The sequence below is a fragment of the Sinocyclocheilus rhinocerous genome, unplaced genomic scaffold, assembly GCF_001515625.1.
Source record: "Sinocyclocheilus rhinocerous isolate Xijiao unplaced genomic scaffold, SAMN03320098_v1.1 scaffold914, whole genome shotgun sequence".
NCBI classification, from domain to species: Eukaryota; Metazoa; Chordata; class Actinopteri; order Cypriniformes; family Cyprinidae; genus Sinocyclocheilus; species Sinocyclocheilus rhinocerous.
The window spans coordinates 1,087,641-1,115,612 of NW_015629521.1; the positions used below are offsets into that span (position 1 = coordinate 1,087,641).

General features: G+C 38.0%; 1 protein-coding gene across 1 annotated transcript; it reads left to right on the forward strand.

The window, feature by feature from the left end:
* Nucleotides 1-171: 171 nt before the first annotated feature.
* On the forward strand, nucleotides 172-24,045 carry zic1 (zic family member 1 (odd-paired homolog, Drosophila)). The gene is made up of 4 exons (XM_016551149.1): nucleotides 172-494; nucleotides 1,550-2,496; nucleotides 15,227-15,504; nucleotides 23,905-24,045. The coding sequence occupies exons 1-4, from the start codon at nucleotides 463-465 to the stop codon at nucleotides 24,043-24,045; spliced, it is 1,398 nt and encodes a 465-aa protein (XP_016406635.1). The 5' UTR covers nucleotides 172-462.
* The last annotated feature ends 3,927 nt before the right edge of the window (nucleotides 24,046-27,972 follow it).

Below are 27,972 nucleotides of genomic sequence, written 5' to 3' on the forward strand. Positions count from 1 at the left end.
TCTCATAGATTGATGATGTAAACCGACCAATCGCACTGATGCTGAGGCATGGCGGGCTGTTATTTGGTGAGTGAATGTTAGTAGGGGGAGAGCGCCCTCTCCAATGATGGTCCAAGCACGGGGTCACGTGCTGCCCCCCTCCTTCCCCATTCATCAGGGGTGGACTGTGTTGTCTTTTCAATTCATTTATCTGCAGGAATGATTGCGACTATCAGTCTGAAGCTCACCGCCTGACTGAGGAGGTGAAAGTTGCGCCACAGGAAGATAAACCGCAAAAAGACAATATTGCACATGATTTGCGTGCGCATCGGATGAGCAGGAGAGGGAAATTCCTCTCCACTAAAAGTAAATAGGAATAGGGGATCGGAGTTCGCCTCGCACAGACACAAGTCAGAGAAATAGCAAGCAGAGACAGTTGCTAGAGATTCTTCCTCTCTCAGTCTCCTCCGCTGCAGACTGAAGATGCTCTTGGACGCAGGACCACAGTATCCCACCATTGGAGTGACTGCAAAATAACGTAAACAATTTGGGTGACATTTAAATAAATAATTTTGTGAGTCGTGTTTTGTAGTGGAATATGGACAGGAACTTTTTTAACGCGTTTATATTTGCTCATATTTATTTGCTGTATTTATGTATCTCCAAATGTAACATATTTTAATTAATAATAATAATAATAATAAACATGTGCTGGCATCCTAAAATGCGTATTTTGAGAGATGTTTGCTCTGTTTTTGTTAGGTGAAAAACCTTTCAAGTGTGAGTTTGAAGGCTGTGACAGACGCTTTGCGAACAGCAGTGATCGCAAGAAACACATGCACGTCCATACCTCTGACAAACCATATCTCTGCAAAATGTGTGATAAATCCTACACACATCCCAGCTCCCTCCGGAAACACATGAAGGTAACAATAATATTACCGTGCATTATTTTTTTTTCACCTACATTATTTATTTTCTTATTTAATTTCTGCGCTGATTTAAAAATAACGCGTTTTTACTGTTTACTTTTATTTATGGTCTCTTATGCAATGTTTTTAATGTGTTGAATAATGTTGTTATATGCACCAAAATGATATGCGATTCTTATATAAAAGCTAACGCTAAATACCGCCATAATCTAAACATAAAGCTAAATACAGTCTGACTGAAATTGTCAGGCGCAATCGGTTGGTACAGTTTGAGATTCGAAATTATGAGGCACATGTAAAAGTATAGTTTTACGGTTCTCAGGTTCACGAGTCGTCGCCTCAAGGACCCCAACCCTCCCCGGCAGCCAGCTCCGGCTACGAGTCCTCCACGCCGCCCACCATCGTGTCCCCTTCCACAGAAAACCAGAGCAGCAGTTCCATATCACCGGCATCATCCACAGTTCACCACACGAGCAGCCACAGCACCCTTTCGTCAAATTTTAATGAATGGTACGTGTAAATATTTTCAAAAGACTGCAGAATTAAGACTGCTTTGGAACCAAGACTCAAAAGTCAGCCTATTCTCGCGTGGACCTACATACACACACATTGTGAAGAATCTGAGAGGTTTATCCCACCATTGGAGTGACTACATTCGGCTCCACCAGACATCACTCAACAGGCGAAGTTACAGACAGAGAAGTGGCTTTGGGTATCAATCCGTTCGCCGACGGTATGGGCGCTTTCAAAATCAACCACAGCTCCCACGACCTCGGCTCTGGTCAAACGGCGTTTTCCTCGCAAGCGCCCGGCTACGCGGCCGCCGCTGCCCTGGGACACCATCATCACCCCACTCATGTCAGCTCGTACTCCACCGCCGCCTTCAACTCCACTCGGGACTTTCTCTTTCGCAATCGGGGCTTCGGAGACGCCACGAGCGCGCAGCACAGTCTGTTCGCCTCCGCCGCTGGAAGTTTCGCCGGACCACATGGACACTCTGACGCCGCTGGGCACCTGCTCTTCCAGGGACTGCACGAGCAAGCGGCCACACACGCGTCCTCCAACGTGGTGAACAGTCAGATGCGCCTGGGCTTCTCCGGGGACATGTACGGCAGGGCCGAGCAATACGGTCACGTCGCGAGCCCCAGGTCCGAGCACTACGCCTCGACGCAGTTGCACGGCTATGGCCCCATGAACATGAATATGGCTGCCCATCACGGGGCAGGGGCCTTCTTTCGCTACATGAGACAGCCCATAAAGCAAGAGCTCATCTGCAAATGGATCGAACCAGAGCAGCTGACGAATCCGAAAAAGTCCTGCAACAAAACTTTCAGCACCATGCACGAGCTCGTGACCCACCTGACGGTGGAGCACGTTGGGGGACCAGAGCAGTCGAATCACATTTGCTTTTGGGAAGAATGTCCCCGGGAAGGGAAACCGTTTAAAGCAAAGTATAAACTTGTGAATCATATCAGAGTGCACACCGGAGAGAAACCGTTTCCGTGTCCTTTCCCCGGCTGTGGAAAAGTATTTGCCCGATCGGAAAATCTGAAAATCCATAAAAGAACACACACCGGTAAAACATGCATTTATTTATTTATTTTTTTATATATATTCATTGCGATATTACTGATATAATTTTGTATGTCATATATGTTTTAATTAACGGACATAATATGCGAAGCAAATAATGCTAATATTTGTTTGTAATTTTTTCATTATTTGTTTATTTGTCCTATTAATAATTTTCATACCAAGCACAATTCCGTGACGCAAATAATTTCTATTCGTTACATGTTGTATAATAACTAACAAATTACACGTGTAGGCCAGTCTGAGTAGCACACAGTTGTTGTTATTTAATGTCATGTCGATAAACCGTGTAGTGAAAGCCTGAAGCTTCGTGTCAATCTTGTTTATGTAAGTGATAAAATATAAAACTATCTGTCTATTGCATTGGCAATTGCAAGAAATTATTACTTGTATATAACTCAATTTTCCATATTTATCCGCATGTAAAGGACCGATAACACATGTTAGAGATAATCGGTATTTATGGAAAATGCGTTCGTAGGGTATGTAAAATTTAGTTTACAAAATAATGTTTGTTACTTTTCGTACAATATTAAAGAATTAAACGTACAACAAAAAAAAAAAATGCCTTCAATACTTTATTTCTCGACTGTGCTTTAAACAATTGAATTGGAGCTGGAGAAATACCAACGAGGAGACTCCACGAGTTAACCTATTTATTATTTCTATTTATTTATCATTTCGAAATAAACAGAGTCGAAATTAAATCATTACATAACTATAACAACAATAACCCCTGGTGTTAACAAGAGTTAGGATTTAACGCTTAAAGAAGGAAAAGTGAATTACACAAATCAAAATGACATTTCAGCCCTAAATAAAACCAATGCCTGCTTTTATATTTTGCCCCACTAATTCAGCAAGACGAATTATTTTCTAAGTAATTTAATTTCACTTTTGTACCCCTCATTATTGTCAGAAAATAAAAACAACACAGTCCCCAGAGTAACGTTTTAATGCATTAAAATGTCAAATCGTGACGAATTCACTTCTCTACGTGATCTTATTTAAATAGTTCGCATTACTTAACTCTCGTCACGGCCTTATATAATTATGCTTGTTTGGGACCAGTATATGGTAGGAGCGAAGGACTTTAGTCCAAGAAGAGTCACTGTTGGGCTTTTGTTCTTGGTTGCAACTTGCTTGATCGCCCCATTAGGCACATCAAGATCATGAGCGTGCTTAATATCGCCAGTGCACAATTCTCACTGAGCGATTTTGCCAACTGCAAAATATGCTGTTTGGGTATTCAAATCTACAAAATGATAAATCGTTTAACCATTGCCCATTTCTTCACGGTCAGAAAGTGCAAAGTTTTCCAGAATAAGAGAGGAAACCTAAAAAATGCTGGGTTGTTTCAACCCAACTTAGGGTTAAATATGGACTAACCCAACCGTTGGGTTAAATTTTTACATCAAATTTTTAACCCAAAAGTTGGGTTAGTCCATATTTCACCCAAAGTTGGGTTGAAACAACCTAGCATTTTTTTAGAGTGTACCTATGGAGGGAGGTGGGCAATCTGAGCGCTCGTAAATCCAGGCAAGCACGCGGTCTGTACTATTAGGAGTAGCCTACTATGCATGCATGCAACTTTGTGTGTGTGTCTCAGATAACACAAGATCATTAGCATGTGCAAATTTAAACTGTGCCCCAAGGCTATGAAACTAATGAATCGAGCATTGCAGTGTTTCTAATTCGTGGCCATTTGGATGTATTTTTGTTTTTAAATGTGATCCGACGACATGCTAGTTGCAAAGCGGTGCTTTAGTCGCTTAAAGGAAAATGCGATATACGCTACAATGTTTACACGTCCTCTTGGGGGTGTGCACAAGTGCAGGCGCGAGTGCAGACTGCCGTGCGCGTGAGAAATAGCCCACCGACAGGAGGAGATACTGACTTCGGGAAAATATAAACATATTGGCACATCAAACAGTAGGGGCGAATACGGAATGCATTATGTCTGAGGTGATTTTTTTATTTTTTTTTCGAAATATGTTCATATTCTCCTTCCACGGGTTATTAGGTTTTGAGATATGTGAATGATGGTAATAAAATGAATTGTTCGACTCTATTTAACACTCTATCTATTCAAACGTTCTAGTACATTTTCATTCATGCACCGTTAGAGTAGAAGCAGAAAGTGTTATGTATTGATCCGTACAATGGCATGCACATTTTTGAAGGAAGTCGTTTCGCTCGCCTGTTATCCTCATTACTCCTATTTCCCCCAGAAAATAAAAGAACAACAATCATATCCATGGACAAACGCCATTACAACGTGGCTATGTTAGATTATTTGATGGATATGACTGTTAACTAAGATACCCGTGCCTGTTTTTGTCAGTTTGCCCGTTGTGGTAACCCCAATATTCAAACTGAATTTAAGACAAGCTTAAAAAAAAAAAACAGTTAAAATCCATTTAGGTGTTGCACACGTAATATGCCTAATAACACCACATTAAAGGCGCGCAGAGAACATAAAATTATACAGCCGTAGGCTATATCTGTTTGCATTGTTTTGGATATAGCACAAAAATACTTTAGGAAAACTTTAACGATTCTAACATAATGCAGAGGCTTATGAATTGTCACAAGGAATACATATTTGATGCTTTTACGAAACAAAACAAAAAAACGGAATTTTACCACATGGGCAGAACAAAAATATATACATTAAAAATATATATTTAATATAAATTGGCGACTGCTTGGAAAACAAAAGGGTTTCTCCGTCAACTCTCTTAGAAGAAGACAGAATATTTTGATAATAAGCTGCTTTTTCGACGCCATCATCTAGTTAAACATAGAATAAAATTACTGTTTAATTTGAGCAAGACTAGCGAGTTTTGTCTAATTTTGAAATGCAGTCTGAACGCAAAAGTGCGATTCAAATCAATAAGTCAAAGCTTTTCGACATTTGAACATTAAACAAAAATAGCATTACTTCTTGTAAATTTCTTCAAGGAGTGAACCTTCATTTCATCGTTAGCCGTATTTATTTTTCTAAGCGTCTCGCTTGAGAACGAAAAATGACAATGCGCCTTCCAACAAGTTACATAACAGTCAAGGCGAGCCTTACATAACTATTAACCTTAAACTGCACTCATGCAGCCGTAAATAACAGTTAGTTCCATATTTTTAAGCCTCTCAGTATGTTTCCCATAGCCAGATATCGAGCTGCATTTAAATTCACTGCTGAACTTTCTGTGATTGTTGCACAGCTGTTGACTAGAGATGGATGCATCGCTGTTCTTTCTCTGTAATGTAAAAGTAGCTGACAGTTTTCTCCTTCATTCATATGCGCTTGACCTCTCTCTGACTTCAGCGCTGTCTTGTTCGGGTGAACACGTTGCAATGAGAGCAGGATGAGAAAAAAAGACATTTAAACTTGAACGCAGAGCGCAAATTGACAACAGTGCGCCAGAGAGTCTGTGGAGTGTGACTGTTATTTGCATTGAGATGGATGATTATTTTCAGAGTATTTATCATTGCTTTGTAAAGAAAGCAATATAGAATGGTAGTGCAAAGACATGCAAATAGGTCATTCTTCTTGTTTTGATAGGTCAGACATGTAACATGTTTTACCGTAATATGCAACACTACATTAACTGAGCGACCGCAAATTTAAAAAGTCAACATTTGAAAATAATAATAATTTTAGTCTCCCTGCATAGACAATACACTCTTTTATTTAGTTAAAGAAATAATTTACATTGTTCATTTTGTAATTACATTTGTTATATATATATATATATAGTATATACAGTAAATTTACAGATTTACTGTTATCATTATTATTACTATTTTAATCAGTATTTACACGTGTAACATGGACACTGTAAGAGAAATGCTAGCGAATACATTTATATTGTTGGGATCCAACAAGAGATGTCTGGTTAACCTAGCCAAATGTTTATGCCCTATGCACACGCCATACTGTGTTTTCTTCACTCTGCCCACAGCTTGGATTCACACTGCTAAAGAAAGAGCCGTCAACTAACATGAGTCATAAGGGTTTTTGTGACCCCTCCAGCATTAGTTGTGGACACCATGACATGCTATTAAGTTTGGACCACAGAAGATTTGTGGAGCCACTGACTTTGTCGTGTTCCCCTGACACGTTGCTAAATGGGGTCATTCCAATTAGTTGTTTGGGACAGGGCTGGACTTCTTCAGGGATGTTCACACACTGCCGCAGTGTCTAGGGGAAACATAACAAAATAGGAAATCCATAAAAATCAATGTATTTAATTTGAAAAGCATGACCGCACTATCGCATGTGTTTGTCGCAAACATAAAACATTCAAATTTTAATTCAAAGACTATGGCCACATACAGGATGTGCAAATACTAAATATATGAAAATATAAATTTCAAAATATTTAAATAACTGTTTAAATATTAATTCAAAATATTAAATCAGTAGACTGCACGTTTGCAGCATAAACAAATCAGTTTTTGTTTTCTTTGGTTACCTGTCGTGCGGCTAAGCAAAGTCTTTTTATAAGTTATGTTATTGGGGGGATTGGTATTTTATTTGCTCGTCTCAGATGAGAGCAGCTTGTGGACATCTGCTCTTTTAATTGCATCTCATCAGTATAATAAATGTTAAAGTCTGGAGGTGAGGCAATAGATTGGAACACTCAGATAATGGCCCTTCAAATGGAGTCTCAGAAGGTTATTCATTAAAGAAGTAATTTGTAAACTTAATGCACTTATAAAATAGCTCAATATTGGGTCTTTTTGCATTTCATGGGCCAGACATTAAAGGCAGAGAATAAGATAGTGCATGTTTCCAAATTAAAAACTAGACGGCCAGACCTACAACATCACATCCGGGAAAATTTCTGTGAGCAAATGTGTTTTTTAATATAAGACATATTGGGCTCGTAAACTGCAAGAAGGGCATTTTGTGAGGGGGTTTTAGTTTGTTTTCTAACAAGTTAAAAAAAAATAATATCAAATAATTTTAACAAACTATGTATCAGCTTTACAGAGTTGTAAAGTTATTTAAATGTCCTTTCAAAGAGTGTATGCTGAGAACTGTATGCATTTCAAGCATCCAGTGAAGTTTTCAGGCTCTTCATTAAATCGGAATACAGAGAACTAATTAAAACATGCTGTAAAATGCTCCCCAATTAACATAATCATTGACCTCATTAATATTGTACATTGAACCAGAGAAGGGAAGTTTGGGCTCTTTGTAATTAGATACAAAGATATGTTTGCATCTTGGAAACAGTTGTTCAGAACATCAAACACACCTTGGTATAAAGATAACAGAGTGATGCTAATTTTGGAGGGAAAATGTTTGTAGACGAAAGTTATTGAAATGCACTTCACAAATAGCTACGTGATCTCACACTATCCGAGTGTATACTTGATGAACGTTAGAGGTCAGAAATGAAGTGCGCAACCCTCTGTTGTCATCATGACCTAGAGATGACCGGAATATAATAGTTTTCCATTGGTTTACCACTGATTAGATATGCTGATAACAATACCGTTTGATGGCTGCCTCATGCATTCCAACTTTGTTGACTATAAAACATTTCCATTTCCAATCGCACATGTTAAATGCTAGCCGTATAGTGTATATCGCAAAAATTAAAAACTTTATATAATATGCTCTGGCAAATAATACTAATTTGGTATTAAACGACTAACAATGCAGATGTATCTACATTGTGCTTTTGTTTTGGCCTCAAAAGTTACAGCCTTGGCAACAATCACTCAAGTCAGTGTTGGAGGAAAACTAACTTCAGAGCAGAACACACACAAATCACCATCAGTGATTGAAATTCCAGAGTAGTTAGTACAAATTTAGTAATCTGATCCTCTGATGACCTCATATACTGGAGTTAGCACAGACTATGTAAACAAGACTAATAAGGTAAGTCAAAAATCTCAATAAATCATTTTGGCATGGCTCTGTGGTCTTTGGATCTCCTGTCGTTCCCTAACCATTGTCTTCAAAGTGTTGTGTGTTGTAATACAAACTTTTTGTAACATGAGACAAAGGGTAATATACCATATCTTTCAAGCCGAAGAGAAAACGTTATTTTGGCAAACTGTACATATAAGTGTGATGAACCTATTCCTGAGTTCTGCTATTTATCCCAAGTGTTCATGAAATGCTTTGTTCATCTTATTTCACTGTATGTTTTCCTCATGTTCTAGGACTAGAGGACAAGCTGGAAAGGGATGTTTTATTTTTGCTTGTTTCCATCCTGAAAAAGGATCCAGGTTATTCAGCTATTTTTTTTTTTTGAAAGGGGAGATCATGTCATTTTAGAAAAAAAAAAAAAAAAACTTTATTATTTAGTTATATATATGTGTGTGTATATATGTGTGTGTGTGTGTGTGTGTGTTAACATTTATGGCAAAAATTACACCTCTTCCAAGTGTATCCAAATGTATTGAAAGTTATCCTAATATCCCAATATTCATTTTATTTTTTTTGTTATTTTATCAAAATCCTGGCTTGATTCATAACCAACTGTGCTTCAAACTAATAATATAGTTAATGCCTGGCGCTAACATGGCTGTTGGCATTCAACATACACAACATAACATTTTATGTTAATGTTTTCATTTTATATTTCCCCCTCTAAAAGTAATTACCACAGAGCAGTGTTTTTATATGAAACCATAAGGGATTATAACATCAAATATTTTCTTTAACTAATTGTTAAGAGGTTGCTATGTTGAAAAAATTACTGAATAGGAACACGCGCATGTTATGCATACATAAACCAGAAAAGACGCACATATTGTATTAGGCAGGAAAGATGATCCTTCACGCCAGATGCGACTACAGTTATGCAGATAACAGCATTAGTCGTTCGGAGTCAGCTACCTTCTCATGATTGATAATTATCAGCCCAAATACCTTGGCTTGGTCCAGGTGGCTGCCATTTATTACGCTTCTTTTCTTTGCTCTAATTAATTACTAATTGATTTTAGCACCTGCATTGGCAAAGCAGACCTTTTTTTGTTTTGTTTTGTTTTCTCAAATAGCATTATTTAACACTTGAATCTACAGTCTTGCTTGTTGCTCTGTCCACCTCAGTACATAATTACAGATTTTTTTTAATTTAGTTATTGAATTGTTTAAACATATGTATCACAGCATATATACATTCTTCTATTCACAAGCTAGCTATTCTGTTTAGCTACAAATATATATATTTTTTTAACAAAAAGATTGCTTGTGTGAAAAAAAAAAATCTTGGAGGTGTTGAGGGCTTTCTCTCTGTAAAGTTTGTGTGCTTCAATCTACATATGTCTCTGAGAAAACAATAAGCGTGTCCTTCACGTTTGACAACAGCATTCCCTGTTTAATTCAAGTCCATCATTCCTCCCTGACATCTCAAGATTCAGACGTGTCTAAGGGACCGATCTGGTGTATCCACAACCAAGGTAACCATATGTACAATTTCAGAAACTACAAACTTTTTTTTATCCTTTAATTTATTCTCTGTAACTTGGGAACATATACTCAATGATAAGCTCAAGACCTTGGCAGTAACAAGGTCCAGGAATCTTTCCAACAGGCAGTGGAGAAAGCCAAGCTTTCATAACCACTGAAGGGCGACTAGGTCACGTGACGATGCTCATTGCTCGGGTTGGATCGGTTGACTGTGCTTCACTGGGAGGAATTGCATTAATAATTTGGACAGTTAACAGTCAGACCTACTATGTAAAGCCTGATGATCTGTAATGACTTTCTCTTGTTATCATTATTATTATTATTTATTTATTTATTTTTGCTTGTTTAGTGTTTTTTATGTAGTAGAAGTATGGTGAAAAGTCCACATGAAATTAGCTTTTCAGACCATTCTGAGTGAAATGGGAAAGAAACGCAAATACTTGATGTTGTCCATTGAAACATGGATTTGTGAATTTGCAAATGGATTTTGAAAAGTGGGTGTTACATATCAGAAAGGAATCAGAAGTGGCACAATTATTATATTATATTATTATACAACATAATATATTATGTTATTATTACATTATATTGATAAAATATTACAGAATGAAGATGATCAAATTTTAAAATGATTTGGAGTAGTGCACTAATGAATCAATTAATCATTCTAAGAACATGTAAAGAAATGAAATAGGGTCAATTTTGATTACTATAGTGGACGAAAGTCAGCATGAAATTACATTTACCCTATTATATATATATATATATATATATATAGCAAGTTTTTTTTTCACAGCTGTTTTGCATTGAAATACATCACAATATGAAGTTGATCACTATTTCTGTTTCATGCCGTGTGTCTAGTAGTGTCACGTGTCTAGTGTCTAACTAGTGTCACCATTCAGTAAAAATGACTCAATTTGTGAATTTATACATTATTTAGACAAAATGATGGAGAGATCTGAACACTATAGCCATTGATGCACCCTCATCTCTACTTCAGGAAAACATCAATGGAAATCCATCTTTAAAAGTTAGGTTGTAGAATTTTCTTCTGAATCCTCCAGAACATCAGCTATACTTGTGAGACTGACTGAAACTATAGTCGTTACTGAAATAGACCTTCAGCCAGGAAAGATGAAGTCATATTGTGACTGAGCAATGGGAATAAAGTATTGAGTAAATATCTAAAGTCCTAACTTATGGAAAACGAATTAAACAAAAGTAAATATCTTATAAGTATTCTTTCATGTAGCATAATTTATTATAACTGAAAGGATCCGTTACAATCTGTACCACCATTTTACCAGACCAATTTATAACTCTTTTTACTTAATTTAGTTTAAGTTGGAATCAAATTAAACCTGCTCTGCCAAAATATTTTTGGAACACATACTTATAAGAAAGTCCGACAGTTCAATAGCAAGAAACAACTAGATAAATTTAGCTTCTAATTTGTGGAATATACTACTAAGGAGTTTGACCAAAAGTTATGGAGGACACCAGCCTTATTTACTCACAGCGGGTCTACAGTACAGAAACTGTATCGCCTGGACTGCAAAGGCATTTCTCAATGCCATACTGTTACGTCACTACCTCATAAATAATGAATGCTACATGGTATCATTTAGGGGCTTTACATAAATTGTAGGCCAGATAAATAAAAAAATAAAATAAAAAAAATCAGGCCACATATGTGGATAAACCTCCACACTTCATGTAGCATGTTCATATGTATTCTGGTTATTGTTTTGTTTTTTTAATCAGTTGACTCAACTCTCATTGATGGAGAACACATTCTCGGCATTTAATTTATTGGTATTTCCTTGCAACAAAATATCAATAATTTGTCAGTCTATATTTATGCAAGCATTGCAGATGCTGAGAGTTCGTCTCAAACATCGGTGCGATATAAAGACATTCTCGAGGTGAGCAGCTCGGCTCCCTAAATCAAATGAAAGCCAGAGACTGCGCCGTGGCCAACAGACAGGAACCCTGTGGCGGTTTGTGTGGGAATGAGATTACACAAGACTCCCTATGTTAACCTATCTGCATTTTTATACCTTTATACAATTATACGAGCCCATCGACATGCAATTTGGACTCATTTTATAAAGCTAAAATTTGATTTGGGTTGTCAAACATATGAGTGCATGAGAGATGTTGTATCATTCATAATGGGAGTTGATTATTGCAACTGTAGTTTTATTAGCACTTTATGAGTTTCTACCCAGATTGTGTCAGAATTTTATTAGTAATGTAATTGAATATTATAGTGATGCTGTAAAATATAAAATTATTCAAATAATACAATAAAACCATGTTAACCTCTCAGCTGTATTTTTAAAACGTTTTAAAAAGAGTGACATGACATTTTTTTCTGTAATTTTATGTGCGCTACCCAGGCAAAACTACAAACACATCTGCTCATACTTTACTATTATTATTATTTTATTTTTCCATATTTTATTCATCAAAATTATTAAACATCACAAAGGGAAGTATGGAAACTATGTGGTGACAAAAATGTTAAATAATAAGTTCTATTTAAGATTATTCCTTGCAATATTATATGCACAAAATGGGCATTTTCTCAACCAATTTTATGAGGACGAAAATCAAACTATTCAAAAATAATATAAAATATATATTCCGTATTTTAAATATTTACAGATTTACAATTTATATTTGTCTACAAAATAAAGCATTTTAAGATTAAAACTATTTTGAAATTATGATAAAAGTGCATTGTGCGTTCAGACTTTTTTCTGGTAGTGCAATTCATATAAATTATGTTCTAAATATGTATTTTTAAAATACTTTTTTTTGCATTATTTTAATACAGGCTGTCCTTATGCTTTAAGTGTGAGCTGTCATTTTGATCTAATTTACTTGCATTAGTTTGATTAGACTGCAATGGGCTGTCTGAGAGTTATTGATGGTGTTTGATGAAAATAGTCCTTTAGTTACAGGTCTATGGTCTGTTGACTTCTGGTGTGATGATTTTCCATTGTAATATCTAAAGCTGAATGGTGTGTTGACATCATATGAAGTGAATGCTGGCACACATGCTGTAATAACATGGCCAGAGTGGAGCACCTGTGGCGAGGAAGGGTATCTAGCATTATATGACTGGACGGCTTTTATCCTCGTTTCTACTATGGGCCAGAGTCAATTTATACTCTCAGCATGTTCTTCTGCCGACCCGCGACTCCAGCAAATCCAATCAGCTGTCCACGGAATAGAGACGCTACATGTCATCGATAAGCGAGCTTCATCATAACGCATCTCCAATGATTTTTGTTAAATAATACATTACACTTTAAGACCTTGCCAAAGTAGTAATTATCTCTAAAAGCTAATTACGCTTGAGTAATTAATGCACATCTGTAAACATTTCAAGCAATTATGGATTACTCTCTCACGTTTACCAGTGTGATTTTACATCAATTACTCATCAACAGCATGACCGTCTCCTACACTCATACGCATACGCACACATGGTGTGGAGTTCTTGGCAGTGAGGTCGCAATCTGGCTCCGCACCCCTCCTGCCGCCCCAGTTTACCAGGGTACCCTCATTAAACCAGCATCCAAAGCTCCCCATCCCTTCTGCCACCTGGGTCTCCCGCCATTTAGAGAGAGCGAGGGACGAGCAACATCCTCTGTTACGATCGCTTACTGCGACACCAGCAAATGAAGGCATTTTCTCAGTTATTGAAGATTTACAAGCCTTTTCTTGGCCCTGAGTGAGCTTTGATAGGACACTTCAGGGATGGAAGGGGGTATATGGTTTGTAGGGGCAGCAAAGAGGGTTATTTATGTCCCTCCTGTCATATTTTCAGAAGGACCGCGGGGGCAACAGGACTCTAAATTAAGCATGGCATGGCTGGAGTGTGACGGCTTGCCCAGTATAAACTGCTTAAACCACTGGCTCTCAACTGGTGGTGATTCGCACTCCAAAAAGAATGGGTTGCGGGTCTGCTAGATCATGGACAGCAGAGAAAAAATGAATGCAAAATGTAAGTATATACAATCATGAATAGTTAGTTTGCTAAAGAATATGGTGAAAGAATAGCGGTTAAGCTCAGCAGCGCTTGTGGCATAATGCTGATTTCCATGAAAAACAAATTTCTACTTGTCACTCATTGTATCAAAAATCTGGGGTGCAGTGAGACACTTACAATGGAAGTAAGCTGTTTCAATAGTATAGCCATAAAATGTAATAAAATAACATAATTTTAGTGTAAAAGAAAATATTTACAAACATAATGCCTGAAACCTTAAATTAACAACTTTACAGTTCAAATAATACATGCATTTCAACATAACAATTAATGTATGTGCTTTAAAAAATCATAAGCTTCACATTTCTGCTGTTAAATTCTCCAAAATTGGCCCCATTCACTTACATTGTGTGCCTCACTTCAACCTATATCTATCTATCTATCTATCTATCTATCTATCTAAATGGTGTCAATTGAGCCTAACTTGTAACCCAGAATATTCATTTTAAAAGGGAGGAGGCAATCACGTTACATTAATTGCCGACTTGCAGCATTGTATTTATTTATTTACTTACTGAAAACAATGTTTTGTGTGTGGAATTATCAGCTATCAAAATTGAAGGCACACAACAATAAACCAAGTAAGGACTTTGTACTTACTTTAGTACATTAAATAATTCCGGTAATGTCTGGGCTGGGTTAGCAGTTTTGAACCTCTGCCTTCACCACCACCTCCTATATGAATTTTTATTCTTTTATATAATTATACAAGCCCATTGACATGCAAGTTGGAGTAAGCTTAATTTGTATTAAACCCAGAATATTCCTTTACCTTCAACATTAAAAGTGTCAGACTTTTGTACCCGTTTCCCCCCCCGTAGTCATTCCTATGTCTCCTTATTTGGTTATGTTCCTGTCCTCGTTTAGTTTGATTAGGTTCCGTTGTTGTCACCTGTGTTCCCCTGATTGCCCTGTGTTTATAAGTCCTAGTCTGTGCAGTTAGTGTTTGTCGGGTCTACCACTGATGTGCGTGTGTCTACCTCCTGTTCCCTATGTTGGATTTACACCCTGTGTTGGATTAATAAAGACTCTTTCGTTTATCAACAGCTCCGTGTTCCTTCCGGCAGCGTAACGTGACAGAAGACCCAACCCCTCCGTTTGTTTTCTCGTTTTACTCTCAGTGTTTTTGTTTCCGTTTTTTTCTGGCGATTGCCCATCTCACCACCTACCCGGACGACGCGCTCTGCGCGTTCTATGACGCCAGCCTCAAACCCGCGTGCAGAGCGCCGTCGTCTGAAGATGGCCGTCGAGCGGAATTCGGCGCATTTGTGGAGTGGACACTGGCGAGACACAGATCCCCGGTCACCGTCTGTCCCGAGGGGGATCTTGCCGGTGACACTCCAGACCCAGAGCCCAGCCCACCATCTCGCCGCTGTGCTGAGCTAAAGCCAGAGCCCACCGATGGCGGAGAGCCCATTCCCGCCGCGATCTACCAGCCAGTGCAATGCCGAGCGACTGAGCGGAGGATCGCCCCGGAAGGAGAGCCCAAGCCGTCAGACCAGGTGCGAGAGCCAGCGACAATGCCCGCCACGAGGGAGAAAGCCGCGGATGGTGTGAGTGCGGAGAGGAGCTCCACCCCCTGCACCGCGGCTGCGGGTGAGCTGAGTATGGCGCGGCGAAAGTGCCAAATCGTAGAGGAGAGGGCTCCAGTCCCCGAATCCAGTCCAGAGCGCCCTCCAGTTCCCACTCCTAGAAAGCGCCCTCCAGTGCCCGCTCCTCGAAAGCGCCCTCAAGTGTCCGCTCCTCCTGAGCGCCATCCTGTTCTCGAGTTCAGCCTAGAGGGGGCTCCTGATCCAGAGTTTAGCCCTGAATACCCGGAGGCTCACAAATTACCGCCCTCCCACCCGCACCAGCCTCCTCCACCGCTGTCGTCTGGCAGCCCCTCTGCTCGCCCTCAGCCCACCATCAATACGGTGCGAGCGCCGCGGGTCTCCCATCCTCCAGCGTCGCAGTGGCTGGAGAATCCCTCCGCCTCCAGCCTCTGAGGCCCGGACACCGCCTCGGCCCGTAGACCCAGCGGCTCCACCCCTTCCGGGAGGGGGTGATATGTCAGACTTTTGTACTTGTTTTGCCCCTGTAGTCCTTCCTGTGTCTCCTTATTTGGTTATATTCATTTCCTCGTTTAGTTTGATTAGGTTCCATTGTTGTCACCTGTGTTCCCCTGATTGCCCTGTATTTATAAGTCTTAGTCTGTGCAATTAGTGTTTGTCGGGTCTACCAGTGCTCCTCCGGCTGCACCTCGTCGTTCCGTCCTACCGGCTCCATTGGGCTCCTTCCTCCCTCCAGCACCACCTTGGTCATCAGTCGCTCCGGCTCCACCGCGGATCTCCGGATCTCCGCCTTGGTCGCCAGAGCCTTCGGCTCCACCCTGGCCCCCCGGATCCTCGGCATCCCCCTGGCTCGTTGGGTCTACCAGTGATGTACGTGTGTCTACCTCCTGTTCCCTACGTTGGATTTACCCCCGTGTTGGATTAATAAAGACTCTTTTGTTTATCCACGGCTCCATGTTCCTTCTGGCAGCGTAACGTGACAAAAAGGAGACAAGAAAGTCAGGCATTAAATGCCAACTTATTCGTAACAAGGAAACAAAATATATTTTCTTTCTCGCCAAATACAGTGTGTTGTGTGAGCAGAACTATCAGCCTACTATCAAAATTGAACAGACACTACAATAAACCAAGCAATAAATTCAGTGTTTGGTTTAATGACTTTGTACTTGTACAATAAATAATTTCGGTCATCAAATGGCATCAAAATTGGTTTACTACTAGACGTCTAATGTAACATTTGGGCCCTCAAGCAAAACCAGTTTTGAACCTCTCCCTTCACCACCACCTCCTGAGAAAGACTCAAGCTCCCTAATCGTGCCCCCTCCCACAATGACAGGCCAACTGGGTCTCCTGACTTCCAGATCGTATTGCTCTCCCAGTGTACACCCTGCCAAAAGATCACAATCCCTCCACCTCTTCATCCTCCTCTGATTGGCTCGTTTCCACACTCATTAGCATGTCCCATTATCTTCCGGACTAGTCTCTGGTTCCCGCCATTCTAATTATTATAATAAACAACATGCTTTATGATTTTCTAGATACTGGAAGAGCTTCAGGTTTTTTCGTCAAGGTCCTCCGTCACATGTGGGCAGGATTTTTTTTTTCTATTTCCAAGGGCATCTGGTTCTGGCTGTTCCGATGGGAGAGAGATAACAGGAGGGATGCCGGGAAAAAACCTGGATGTATCCACCTAGAATTTGTTGAATCAAATTCTTGCACCTGGATATAATTGTTGTGCCGCTGTGCTGGGACTTTCTGCCGTTAACAAGAGAAGCAAATTAGTGAAACGAAATCTGTCCTCCAATTGTGAGATATAACTTCACCTGCTCTCATATTTTATCCTGGAATAAAAAAAAACAAAAAAAAACAAACAAACATAAAATACTTTTCTGGCAAGAGTTGACTGAATTTGTAGAGGTAAATACTATACAGTACATCTGAAGGGAAGTTAATGTCATTCAAGCATTTAATAACAAAAGGTCAATGCACAAAATTACTGACAGAGAGTTATTTTCAATGGTTTATACACCCTGACATGCAGTATGCTTTGAAAACTATACCTTTAAAGTGTGGCTTGCATTCACTGCAAGCTTCACAAATGCCACTCCATTCACATTGAATAGATTCACTCAATGACAGGCAGAGACACATTAGCCTACAATCTAAAAAAATCGGTCAAAACTGACAGATATGAGCATGAACTAAAATCATAGGTGCCATACTGTGTCTTTTACTACAAATGTTACATTACAACTACAAACAGTGTTATATTAAAGCAAAAACCTATACTCACAATCATGCGATATAGTGAGTTTACGACAGGTGAGGAAAATACTTACGCACCACATAAAGTAGCATCTAAAACACTTCAAATTGCTTTTATAAATAGTAACGTGTTCAGTTAATTATTTTACTAACTTTAATAATTGGAATAAACAATTTGTCCTGCATGTAAAAGAGGTAATTGGCTGTAAGCTGTGGTCTGTTGCTAATTAATGTAACTTAGCATATTAATACAGAATGTAAATTATCAGGTGTGCATTCATCAGTATTTTTATAAAAAGATAAATAACCTCCTTAGAATTGTAAAGAGATTTTAAAAAGGTAAATTTGTACATACACTGTAAAAATGATGGTGATTTTTAACAGCAAAAGACTATAAAAACGGTTTTGGAAGTGAAAAATAATAATTCATATTATAATTTACAGTGGGGGGAAAAAACAAAATTTATCATTCCCAGAATTGCCTGCATGACACTTCACTTTTGATGTTTTTTTTTTTTTTTTCATTGAAATAACTTTTATTTTTTTCTTATTAGTTGTGTATATTAGGGCTCTATCTTACATCTAATGTTGTTAAATTAATGTTCATTGCATCATTTCAGTTTCAGGTGTGTAACCATCATGATGTTTAGTGTTTGAATCAGTGTATTACAATGTTACAAATAGATAATAGTATTTCAATAGGTTGGTATATAAACAGTGAAATCCACTTTTTTTAAACTGTGAATTTAATTCTGAAAAATCTAAAATGTTGCTACCATATTTTTTATGGTAAAGTTCTGGCAACCACAGCTGCTGGTATTTTACAGTTAATTTCACATTTATTTATTTATTTATTTTTTGTTTGTTCATTCACTCATTCATTCATTTTTTAAGGTGTATGTACTGTATATAGTTTTAAAAGCCAGTACAATTTGACATCTGAATGGCTTCAAACAAATGCTGTGAGCATTAGACTCTGGCTGGCTAGGATTGAATCCTTGAAAATCCAGCTTCTAATCATCATATGTCTGGGATCAAGCAGGGTATTTCAGCCACATTTGTATTCATACATCCTAAACACACTAAGCCGATACAGGCATGGAATCGCTTTGATACAGCGCGTGTAGCCTTTCTGCTCCCAGTCCTCTGTGTAACAGCCTCGTGTACAAGAAACAGAATTATGCCCTCTTAACTGAATAACACAGTTTACCAAGATGACATGGAAAACAGATTAGTGCCCGAGGGAGTCCAGGGAATATCTAGCAATGAGGATGAACGTACAAAATAACACAATGGCCGTGAATTCAATAAGGACGGAAGTTTTGGATTCTGCACACGCAAAATGATATTTCATCCCTCCACCTCTTGCTCGTACGGGTTTATTAGTCACTGTGGAAATTATCGGCGTGTAGCCGAGGTTTTCAAACATGTAATCTCTAATTGTTTTATAATTACCCAGATTGTTTTCTGCAAGTATGGGAAATTGCACATAGGAGAGATGAATTTCTGATGGGGGTATTACATTGACTGACTGACAGACAGACTGGTCTTGTGGCCACATGCTGGAGCAGTGATAGGGTGTCAAAAATGTGGTGTGTGCCATCGGGGGTGGAGTGACTGGTGGGTGTCCTAGGGCTTGGCAGGGGCTGCCGGGAGCAGGGGGCTTTGTTTCACTGAGTGCATAGTATTAGACCTCTAGGGAAGCCACGCAGCGGGGGTTGGATTAGCCCCTAGTTTACTATAGCACGCGCTTCTCAGTGCATGGCAAACTTGCGCTCGCTCCTCTACCCCCTTATTAGAGACCTCCTGGGATTGTCGTTTCCAACCCCATTTTCTTTTACCCATTTGCTTCGCACACTTGTCCTATTAAACGTCACTCACCTGTGATTTACATAATTGAGTCAAATGCAGCTTGCTTCTTTTTTCAAATTAAAGAGCAAATTCTTATTAAATGTGAAATACTTCCCAGGTGCTTTTCATATATGGAATGGTGAAGAGTGAAATATTTTCATTTTATTCAGTGCTTCGATGAATGATCTCACTCCAATTTGGTAATAACAAGGAGTGAAATTCATATTGAATCCATGAATTCGAAACTGACCCTATTTACTTTCTTAATGCGTGTTCTTGGACTTGTTTTAGAATAAATCATCAGTGCATGTGTTTTGAAAGAAAATATATGTTTGTATACATAATCTTTCATCAATGTGTAATAACTTGCTCTTTCTTTAAAATTAATTTCCAAACCAACTTATTTTATATACTTAGAAATGTCAAATTGTGTGTGAACACTTTCATGTTGACTTTAAATAAACAATTAATGTTATGTGACTGAATGCCCTAGACACACTCTATGTACATAAACATCAGCTCCAAAATTCATGGCAACCACCTTCAGGATTGTTTTTGTAAAAAATGGTATATCAACTTAATGTTAGTCTGTGCTATTATCAAAATAATAATGTTCTATAAACTTAAATCTATAATTTTTTTTTTTTACTTGTGGATGCACGTTCAGTAAGCTTGAATTTAATGTTAAACTGACATTAACATCAAAAGTTATGTAGAACCACTTTTATTAATTGACTTGGGAGGTGGGGGGACCTTCAAGAGAACACGAATCACCCGAATGGTGAGAATAAACACTACTTTAAACACTACTTTTAGAAAACATAAATCAAGGCTACATAGAGCCAAAACATATATTAATAATGAATAACATATATGCATCATTAATCAACTTATTAATATTATACATTATCAGTGATCAAACTGAGCATGCTCAATAGCTTGGTAGTTGAACCCTCACCACCAAACTTGACACTGTATTTTATTTCTGTTTAATATTTTAAGTTTCCCATACTAAATGACCTAACAATTACCTTTATTTAAATTTGTTATTTCAACTTTTGATCATTCAATCAACAATCAGTTTGTTTGAGTTTTTTTTACAGTGTTGCTTTACATGTATTTTGTGTTGTTGCATTTTGAAATGTGCCAGACTGGAATCCCTAACCCCAACCACAAGGGGTGCTATAGCAAGTGTTGGCAAAAACTCTTCTTCTACAATCAATTTTCAAATCAGGGAACTTTTGTGTCAACTACTTACATGGCAGAGACGTGATTTCATGAGGATCTTCCTGAGCAAGATAAACTATTAATATGTTTATAGCTAGTTTGCTGCTTAATTAGATATTTGAAGGTAATTTCTTCAAATTACTCTTTAAATTTGAATACTGAAGATTGTTACCACCACAGCAACACAAGAGTGCATTCATGTCAGTTGCCATGCAAAGTTCCATGATCTTGCAATTCGTTGGCCAACCCTTCATGTCTTCATTGTTTTCAAAGTATGCTTCTACCCTACGAATGCTATTGGTCACCAGCTTTTAAAGACTATAGAACTCTACACACACACACACACACACACACCATTTGTCAGTGTAGGTCCACTTTAGAGGTTTAGAAGGTCATGTAATATAAAACGCCTCATATTATCGCAAAATACAGTTACAAAACAGCCTCTAAAGTGCTCGAAACCAAAGAACAATCCACCATAGTGTACCACGCTCCACATCTGTGCACCTGGTGGTTGCCTGGGGACAGTCTGCTACTGTCTTTAAGCAAGACAAGGAGAGATTGGTACTCTCCCATTGGTTGGCCTTATGGCATTGCTGGGCTAAACAGCTGACAGGTGTTCTCCAGAACCCTTTCCCTCTTTTCTACCCAACTTGTATATCTACACCCACGCTGTAGGCATGCCTCCGATATATGCATCATCGTTACTTCTGCTGTGAAGTTAATGTGAGAGCTTGTTTATTGCTCAATGGTTTTTACAGGATATGAGCGGGAATAAAAGCAGCAAGTCGTCTGTACACTCTGGTGATTGTGGCTCTATGTTAACAGGCTTAACTGAGGTTTCTTTATATTCGGGATGTTTGTTGGCAGTATTCACACTGACGTCAGACTACTTAACAGTTCACATTCAGTTTTCGGCACCAGAGGTGACAGAGGTGTTACTTGGTGGTCCATCCCCTTTGAGGATTCACTTGTGATGTTTTTTGAATTTATGTTGACTGAATCCCTTTACAAGCCAATGTCGCACAATCCTCTGCAGCAATACCGAATGACCTGAGGTCCACGTATCACACTCACGATCGCTGGTGTCTGCCCACACAGGTCAGAGGTCGTGACCCTCACAGGTAGCACTATGCACACACGACAAGACCCCACACACTGCCTCATTCTGTTGTGACGAGGGCCGGATCCCTGACACTGCAGCACCGAGCACCCCACTAGCAACTGCGGTTTGATTTGTCGATTGGGGAGATGTCGAGGGGCAGAGACGAGGCCATTGCTCTAATGGGGGGTGAGACAATGGGCCATCACTAATCAGGGACCTCAAGGTTGCCATGAGGTTAATTGTAATGCAGGTGGCACTTGTATAAGGGGGTGAAAAAAAAACAGTTGACTGCTTTACTGCTCTGGTGTCCATTGTGTTTTAACATCAGCCCCCCAGGCCAGGATTTGCCTTTCTCTCTCGTTCTCTCTCTGTGTCCCCTTCACCTTTTAATCTCTTATTATCTAGCAATTCTCATTCGGGCCTATGTGGGTTAAAGAAAACCTTTCACCAAATTTCAAAAAGGAAATGTAAATATTGTGCCTGTCCTGCCCTGCAGTAGCTGTTGTGATGCGCAGGAGATTCATTGATAGGCTCATTGCTCCTTCACACTGCATTTTACATTCGCTGGAAGTGTCCTTTTGTATCATTGTTATTTGTTTAAATTGTCAGAAACAGCAGAATTTGCGTGTCATTGTGAGGCTCTGAAAGAACATCTCCAAATAAGAAGCTCTGGGTGAATAGAAGATGGTATGGCTTCCTTTATATGTTTACATTAACTTTGTTAAGTCACATTGTTCGTCACAGCTCAATCTCCACTTAGTTTGTAATTTACATTTGTCTCTATTGGTTTTAAGGACTTGAGATGCATAAACTGTTCGAGGATTGAGAAGTACTTTGCTGTTGCGATACGTATGCACAAATGATTGATTACATGTTGCATGTTTTAAATTAAGTTAAAGCTTTAAACTGGCATTTTGAGCTGCAAAACATCTTATGTAAAATTCATTCAAATGCGTATTCATTAACGACTTAGAATTATTTAAACATTCAGTTTCATTCATGTTTTATAGGTATTTAAGTGGAAAAACAACATTTTACAACCATTTTTATAACCATTTGAACTTAAAACCATTTTTAGTTTTGATCTTATTCAGTGCTCAATTGTATTTATTGCATATGATGCATTTTAGGGGTAAATATGTTTTGTTATTTGATAATTTTATTGAAGAAAAGCAGACAGTTTTAAGTTTGAAATAAAAAAAAATGGTTTCAAGACAGTCACATTTAAGATGCCTAAAATATTCTGCTGTAGAGATTTCTACTAAATGCACGAGAACATGTTGCAGAGATGTTGTTATGCATGCTGTCAGAATTGTATTAATTAAAATTCTGACAGAATGCATTCGACTTCATCCGAACTTATGAGGTATTTTACATTTTAATTAAAAACGTACAATTTGAAGAGTTAAAAAGAGTTTTAATCTAAATACAGTGTTTTTTTTTCCTTCATTTTCTGGAATGTATCAAATTCAATTAACAAAATTAAGACTAAATATTTAAAATTATTTAAATAAATAAATAAACTCATTAATTCATTACTTTTGGTAAAAGGTTTAAATACTAAATATTTAAAATTATTTAAATAAATAAATAAATAAACTAATTCATTCATTACTTTTGGTAAAAGATTTAAATATCTGTAGTTTTAATTTAATTTCAGATTAAACAATTTAACTGATTGATTTTGACAACTGAATTTGATACATTTAAGGGAAGCATTCACATTTATTATTTACGATATATTTTAAGTTTATGTTTACAAAACATATTATATTATATTCATGACTTAGGAAAGAGTCAATTATTAGATCTGATACATTTCACGTGCTTTACTGAGTATTTGTTTACTAGGATTTAACGTCACAGAGTCAGCATTCAATCGGCATCACTTCGTGTTTCTTTAGCGACTGCTATTCCCATTTCACTTTGTCAATAAATTCTCTGACACTTCAGAGTCCTCTGTTGGTGTGCCCCCATTTGCAGAGTGCACGTTTCCAAAAGATCAGGCCATTGGCAGCCCTACCTATCACATACTGGGAGGCTGACACACTTGTAAGTTAGTGTGTTTCCCCCTCACCCTTCTGAAACCAAGAGGAAGAGGACTGGGGTGGGGTCTGAAAGACAAACATGGCTGAGGCTGCCAACCTGCCCAAGCAAATGTTCTCAGTGTTTATTCAGCTGATGATTGGACAGTGGCCAGTACATGTCAGTCCTGTGCTGTCTTTCCTATCACAGCTAATGTAAGGGAAATACGTGTAAGTGTGCACTTAATAACATGACAAATGAGATGCTGTGAGGTGGTGGGAGAGACCGTGATGCTTGTGTGACAGCAGCAAAAAAGGGGGAAGGAAAGAGTGCCACTTTATTTCTGCCAACTTCTTTTCCTGTCAAGCAACCCCTTTGAAAGGGGCATTACATATTCAAGTCACTGTTGTGTCTTTCATAAAATGCACGGAGAGAGACATTCCCAATACAAGAAAAGGGTGAAAAGAAGGGGTAGCGGGGTTGAAAAAAGTGTGTTACAATGGATTATTTTTTGTAAAAAAGGGAATGAAGACACCGTCAAGTGCATTGCAAATAACAAAAGTAGAGTTCTCTATGTCGGGGAATCAATGGGAGACACTTGTGACCAACCTAAGGTTTCCAAATGCACTAGCAGTGAACGCTTCAGTGAGCCACATTACCCAGATTCTCTTTAACTCTCTCCTTTCATGCCAAAAATCATTAGGATATTAAGTAAAGATCATGTTTCATGAAGATATTTTGTAAATTTCCTACCGTAAATATTTCAAAACTAAATTTTTGATAAGTAATATGCCTTGCTAAGGACTTCATTTGGACAGATTTAAAGGTGATTTATTCAATATTTAGATTTTTAGCTTTTTTTTTTTTTTAGATTCCAGATTTTCAAATAGTTGTATTTCGGCTAAAAATATTCCTGTCCTAACAAACTATACAGCAATGGAAAGCTGATTTATTCAGCTTTCATATGATGTATAAACCTCAATAAAAATAAAAAAAGACCCCTATGACTGGTTTTGTGGTCCAGGGTCACATATTGCAATAATTTTACATTCAATCTTCAAATAAATGTAGAAACAACATAAAGACAATATATTTTTAATATTTTATTTAATATTTGATTATTTATATATTTTTTATGACTGAAGGCAAGTATCACTAATACCACTACTACTGATGTCTCTATGATATTGTTTTCCCCCCTAATATAATTTTTTTGTTTGTTTGTTTGACATAGTTTTTGTTTACAGTCTTCCTTTAACAGACATCAATATAAGACAATATTGCAAAAACAGTTTACTGTGAAGCTGTTATATTCCTGTTATATTTATTGTCCAACATTTCAAATTTTTCTGTCATTAATTTAATTTCATATGTTGGTATTAATTCAGTGTTTATAATGCTAATACTTGAACTTAAAATAATTTCAACCGAAACTGACATGGTTTCTAGAGAGCAAAGATTTTGTGAAAAAAGGGAAGACTTAAACACAAAGGGCCCTATTTTAACGATCTTAGTGCATGGTCTAAAGCGCACGGCGCAATTGCGTTTAGGGCGTGTCCGAATCCACTTTTGCTAGTTTAAGGACGGAAAAAACAGTCGGTGCGCCCGGCGCATTGTCTAAAAGGGTTGTCCCTATTCTTTTAATGAGTAATGGGTGTGTTTTGGGCTTAACGTGCCATAAACCAATCAGAGTCTCATCTCCCATTCCCTTTAAGAGCCAGTTGCGCTCGTGCCATGGCGGATTTGCTATTTACATGGCGGAATTTGCAAGCGCAAAGACAGAACACCTCTCCAGAGTTGAAACGGAGCTGCATGTGCACGAGCAAATAGGTAGCCTAATTCTGATACATGCAATGACTATCCATTATGACATGTAGGCATTTTTATATTTATGTAGCCTACACAATAATAATATTTTACATTGCAATCCTTTAATTTTTAATATTTGGCATGTTTGTGTGCTGCTGTGTGTCCATGTGTGTGTAATAAGCAGAGTGTACGTGCACTGTGGACCCGCCTATACTAACGCGCTCTTTAAATAACAAAAAAAAACTACTGCGCCATTGACTTTAGACCAGGTTTTTGTTGGTCAATGGCCCAGTCTATTTCAGGTGCCTCGAAATAGCAACGCGCCTGAACACACCTCGTTTTCAGACCAGCACGCCCATGGGCGCACAAATGGGCGCAAATGCATTTGCTATTTAAACAACGTAGCGCAGGACGTGAAAATGACAACTGCGTCAGGCTGAAACTAGTAAAAAACACTTGCGTCGCGCCTGGCGCCACATTGCGCAAAGTGTGTGATAGGGCCCAAAGTCTGTAAAATAAACTGTTTGATGGATAAAGGATTTGATGATCACTAGTCTAGTGATTGTACATTATTGTTGTCATCATTCAGGTTGTATTTCAGCTTTAATGCACTTTTTCTTTCTTTTTTTTTTACACAAAGCAGCTGATATTTGCTATAGCAAATACAAGAAGCTAGTGGACTGCCGAGTCGCTTTCACCCCAAAATGGCGGAAGCATAGGGCAGCTGCTGTTGCAATGGAACATTCTATTGGCTTTCATTTCTTGTCAGTATAAATTATTTGGCTTCACCCAACGGTTCTGTGTACAACACCCTTCGCAACATAAACAATCAATAATATAGCATTAAAACTGTTCTGTGTATTATGTATTTATGTAAAGTGAACTTTGCTTTATTGTGCCATCCCAAAGAGGCAAACAATCACTTTCATGGCCTTTAAAAATGTTCCCTCCTGGTGGAATGACCTGCCCAACTCAATCCGAGCAGCTGAGTTCTTAGCCATCTTTAAGAATCGACTAAAAACACATCTCTTCCATCTTTATTTGAACCTCTAATTCTAGCACTCTCTATTCTAATTATATTCTTTAAAAAATAAACTTGCCCCTTAGCAAACTGCTTTTAGACTTGCACTCTATTCATTTACTAACTGCTTGCTTTCTTAAAAAATACATATATTAAAAAATAAAAAAACTAACACTAGCTTCTCTAATCTTTTTGTATTCTATCTATGTGTTTTCTTTTTATTTATTATACAATTAACAAAAGCAAAAAAGGCCTTTAACAATATCTTTTTTTCTATTATATCTGTTTTCTTTTTATTATATAATAAAAAAAAGAAGCTTGCTATGTGTACTGTGTTAAGCTAACTGAGACTTGTTATAGCACTTGCATATCATTGCTCTTTTGTTGATTTTGATTGTTTCCATTGTCCTCATTTGTAAGTCGCTTTGGATAAAAGCATCTGCTAAATGTAAATGTAATATTTAACCATTCAACATTGCAGTATAATTGAGTGCTATCAATTTTAACATTTATTAGACTTTAAAAAATAACAGCTTCTAATTTAAGTGAACTTAAAACAATATTCACATAAACCCATTATAATAAATGTCATATTTACCTGTGCCCTTTAGCAAGTAGGAAATATACAGAAATTGAATAAAGTTATCAACACTAAATGTTAAATTCTGAACGCTCAAAGCTACAAAAGTTATTGATTTACTCTTTTTTTTCTTTTGTTCTTTGATTAACAGACATCACAGCAGCTGGTTATTAGGATATTTGGCTGCTATTACTTTAAGAACTGCCGCTGCTGAAAGTGATGTAGAACTGACACGCATGCTTGTAGTTTCATTCATGTTTTAATTTGAAATGATACAGGCTACAGTGCACACCGCTGTATTTGTGTGTGCAATTGTAGAGAAACGCGTTGATTTTTACAAAGTTCATCGTTCTGAAAAGTGAGGTGTGCTCTGATTGGCCAGCTATCCAGTGCGTTGTGTTTGGCCGAATACCTCAAGCGTGTGACGGAAATGTTACGCCCTTACCATATTGTGATGCCGTGTCCCGGAGCGACGAGACAAAACCAATAAAACCCATTATAAACGAGGCATTTGTTGCATCCAGTGGGGACATAAAT

Excerpts from the sequence above, each read along its gene's own strand:
- zic1 (XM_016551149.1), top strand. The coding sequence starts at position 463 with ATGCTCTTGGACGCAGGACCACAGTATCCCAC. Across the intron at positions 2,497-15,226 it reads AACACACACCGGTAAAACAT|CGCCGTCGTCTGAAGATGGC; the intron begins GCATTTATTTAT and ends CCGCGTGCAGAG. Across the intron at positions 15,505-23,904 it reads AGCCCAAGCCGTCAGACCAG|CGACTGCTATTCCCATTTCA; the intron begins GTGCGAGAGCCA and ends GTGTTTCTTTAG.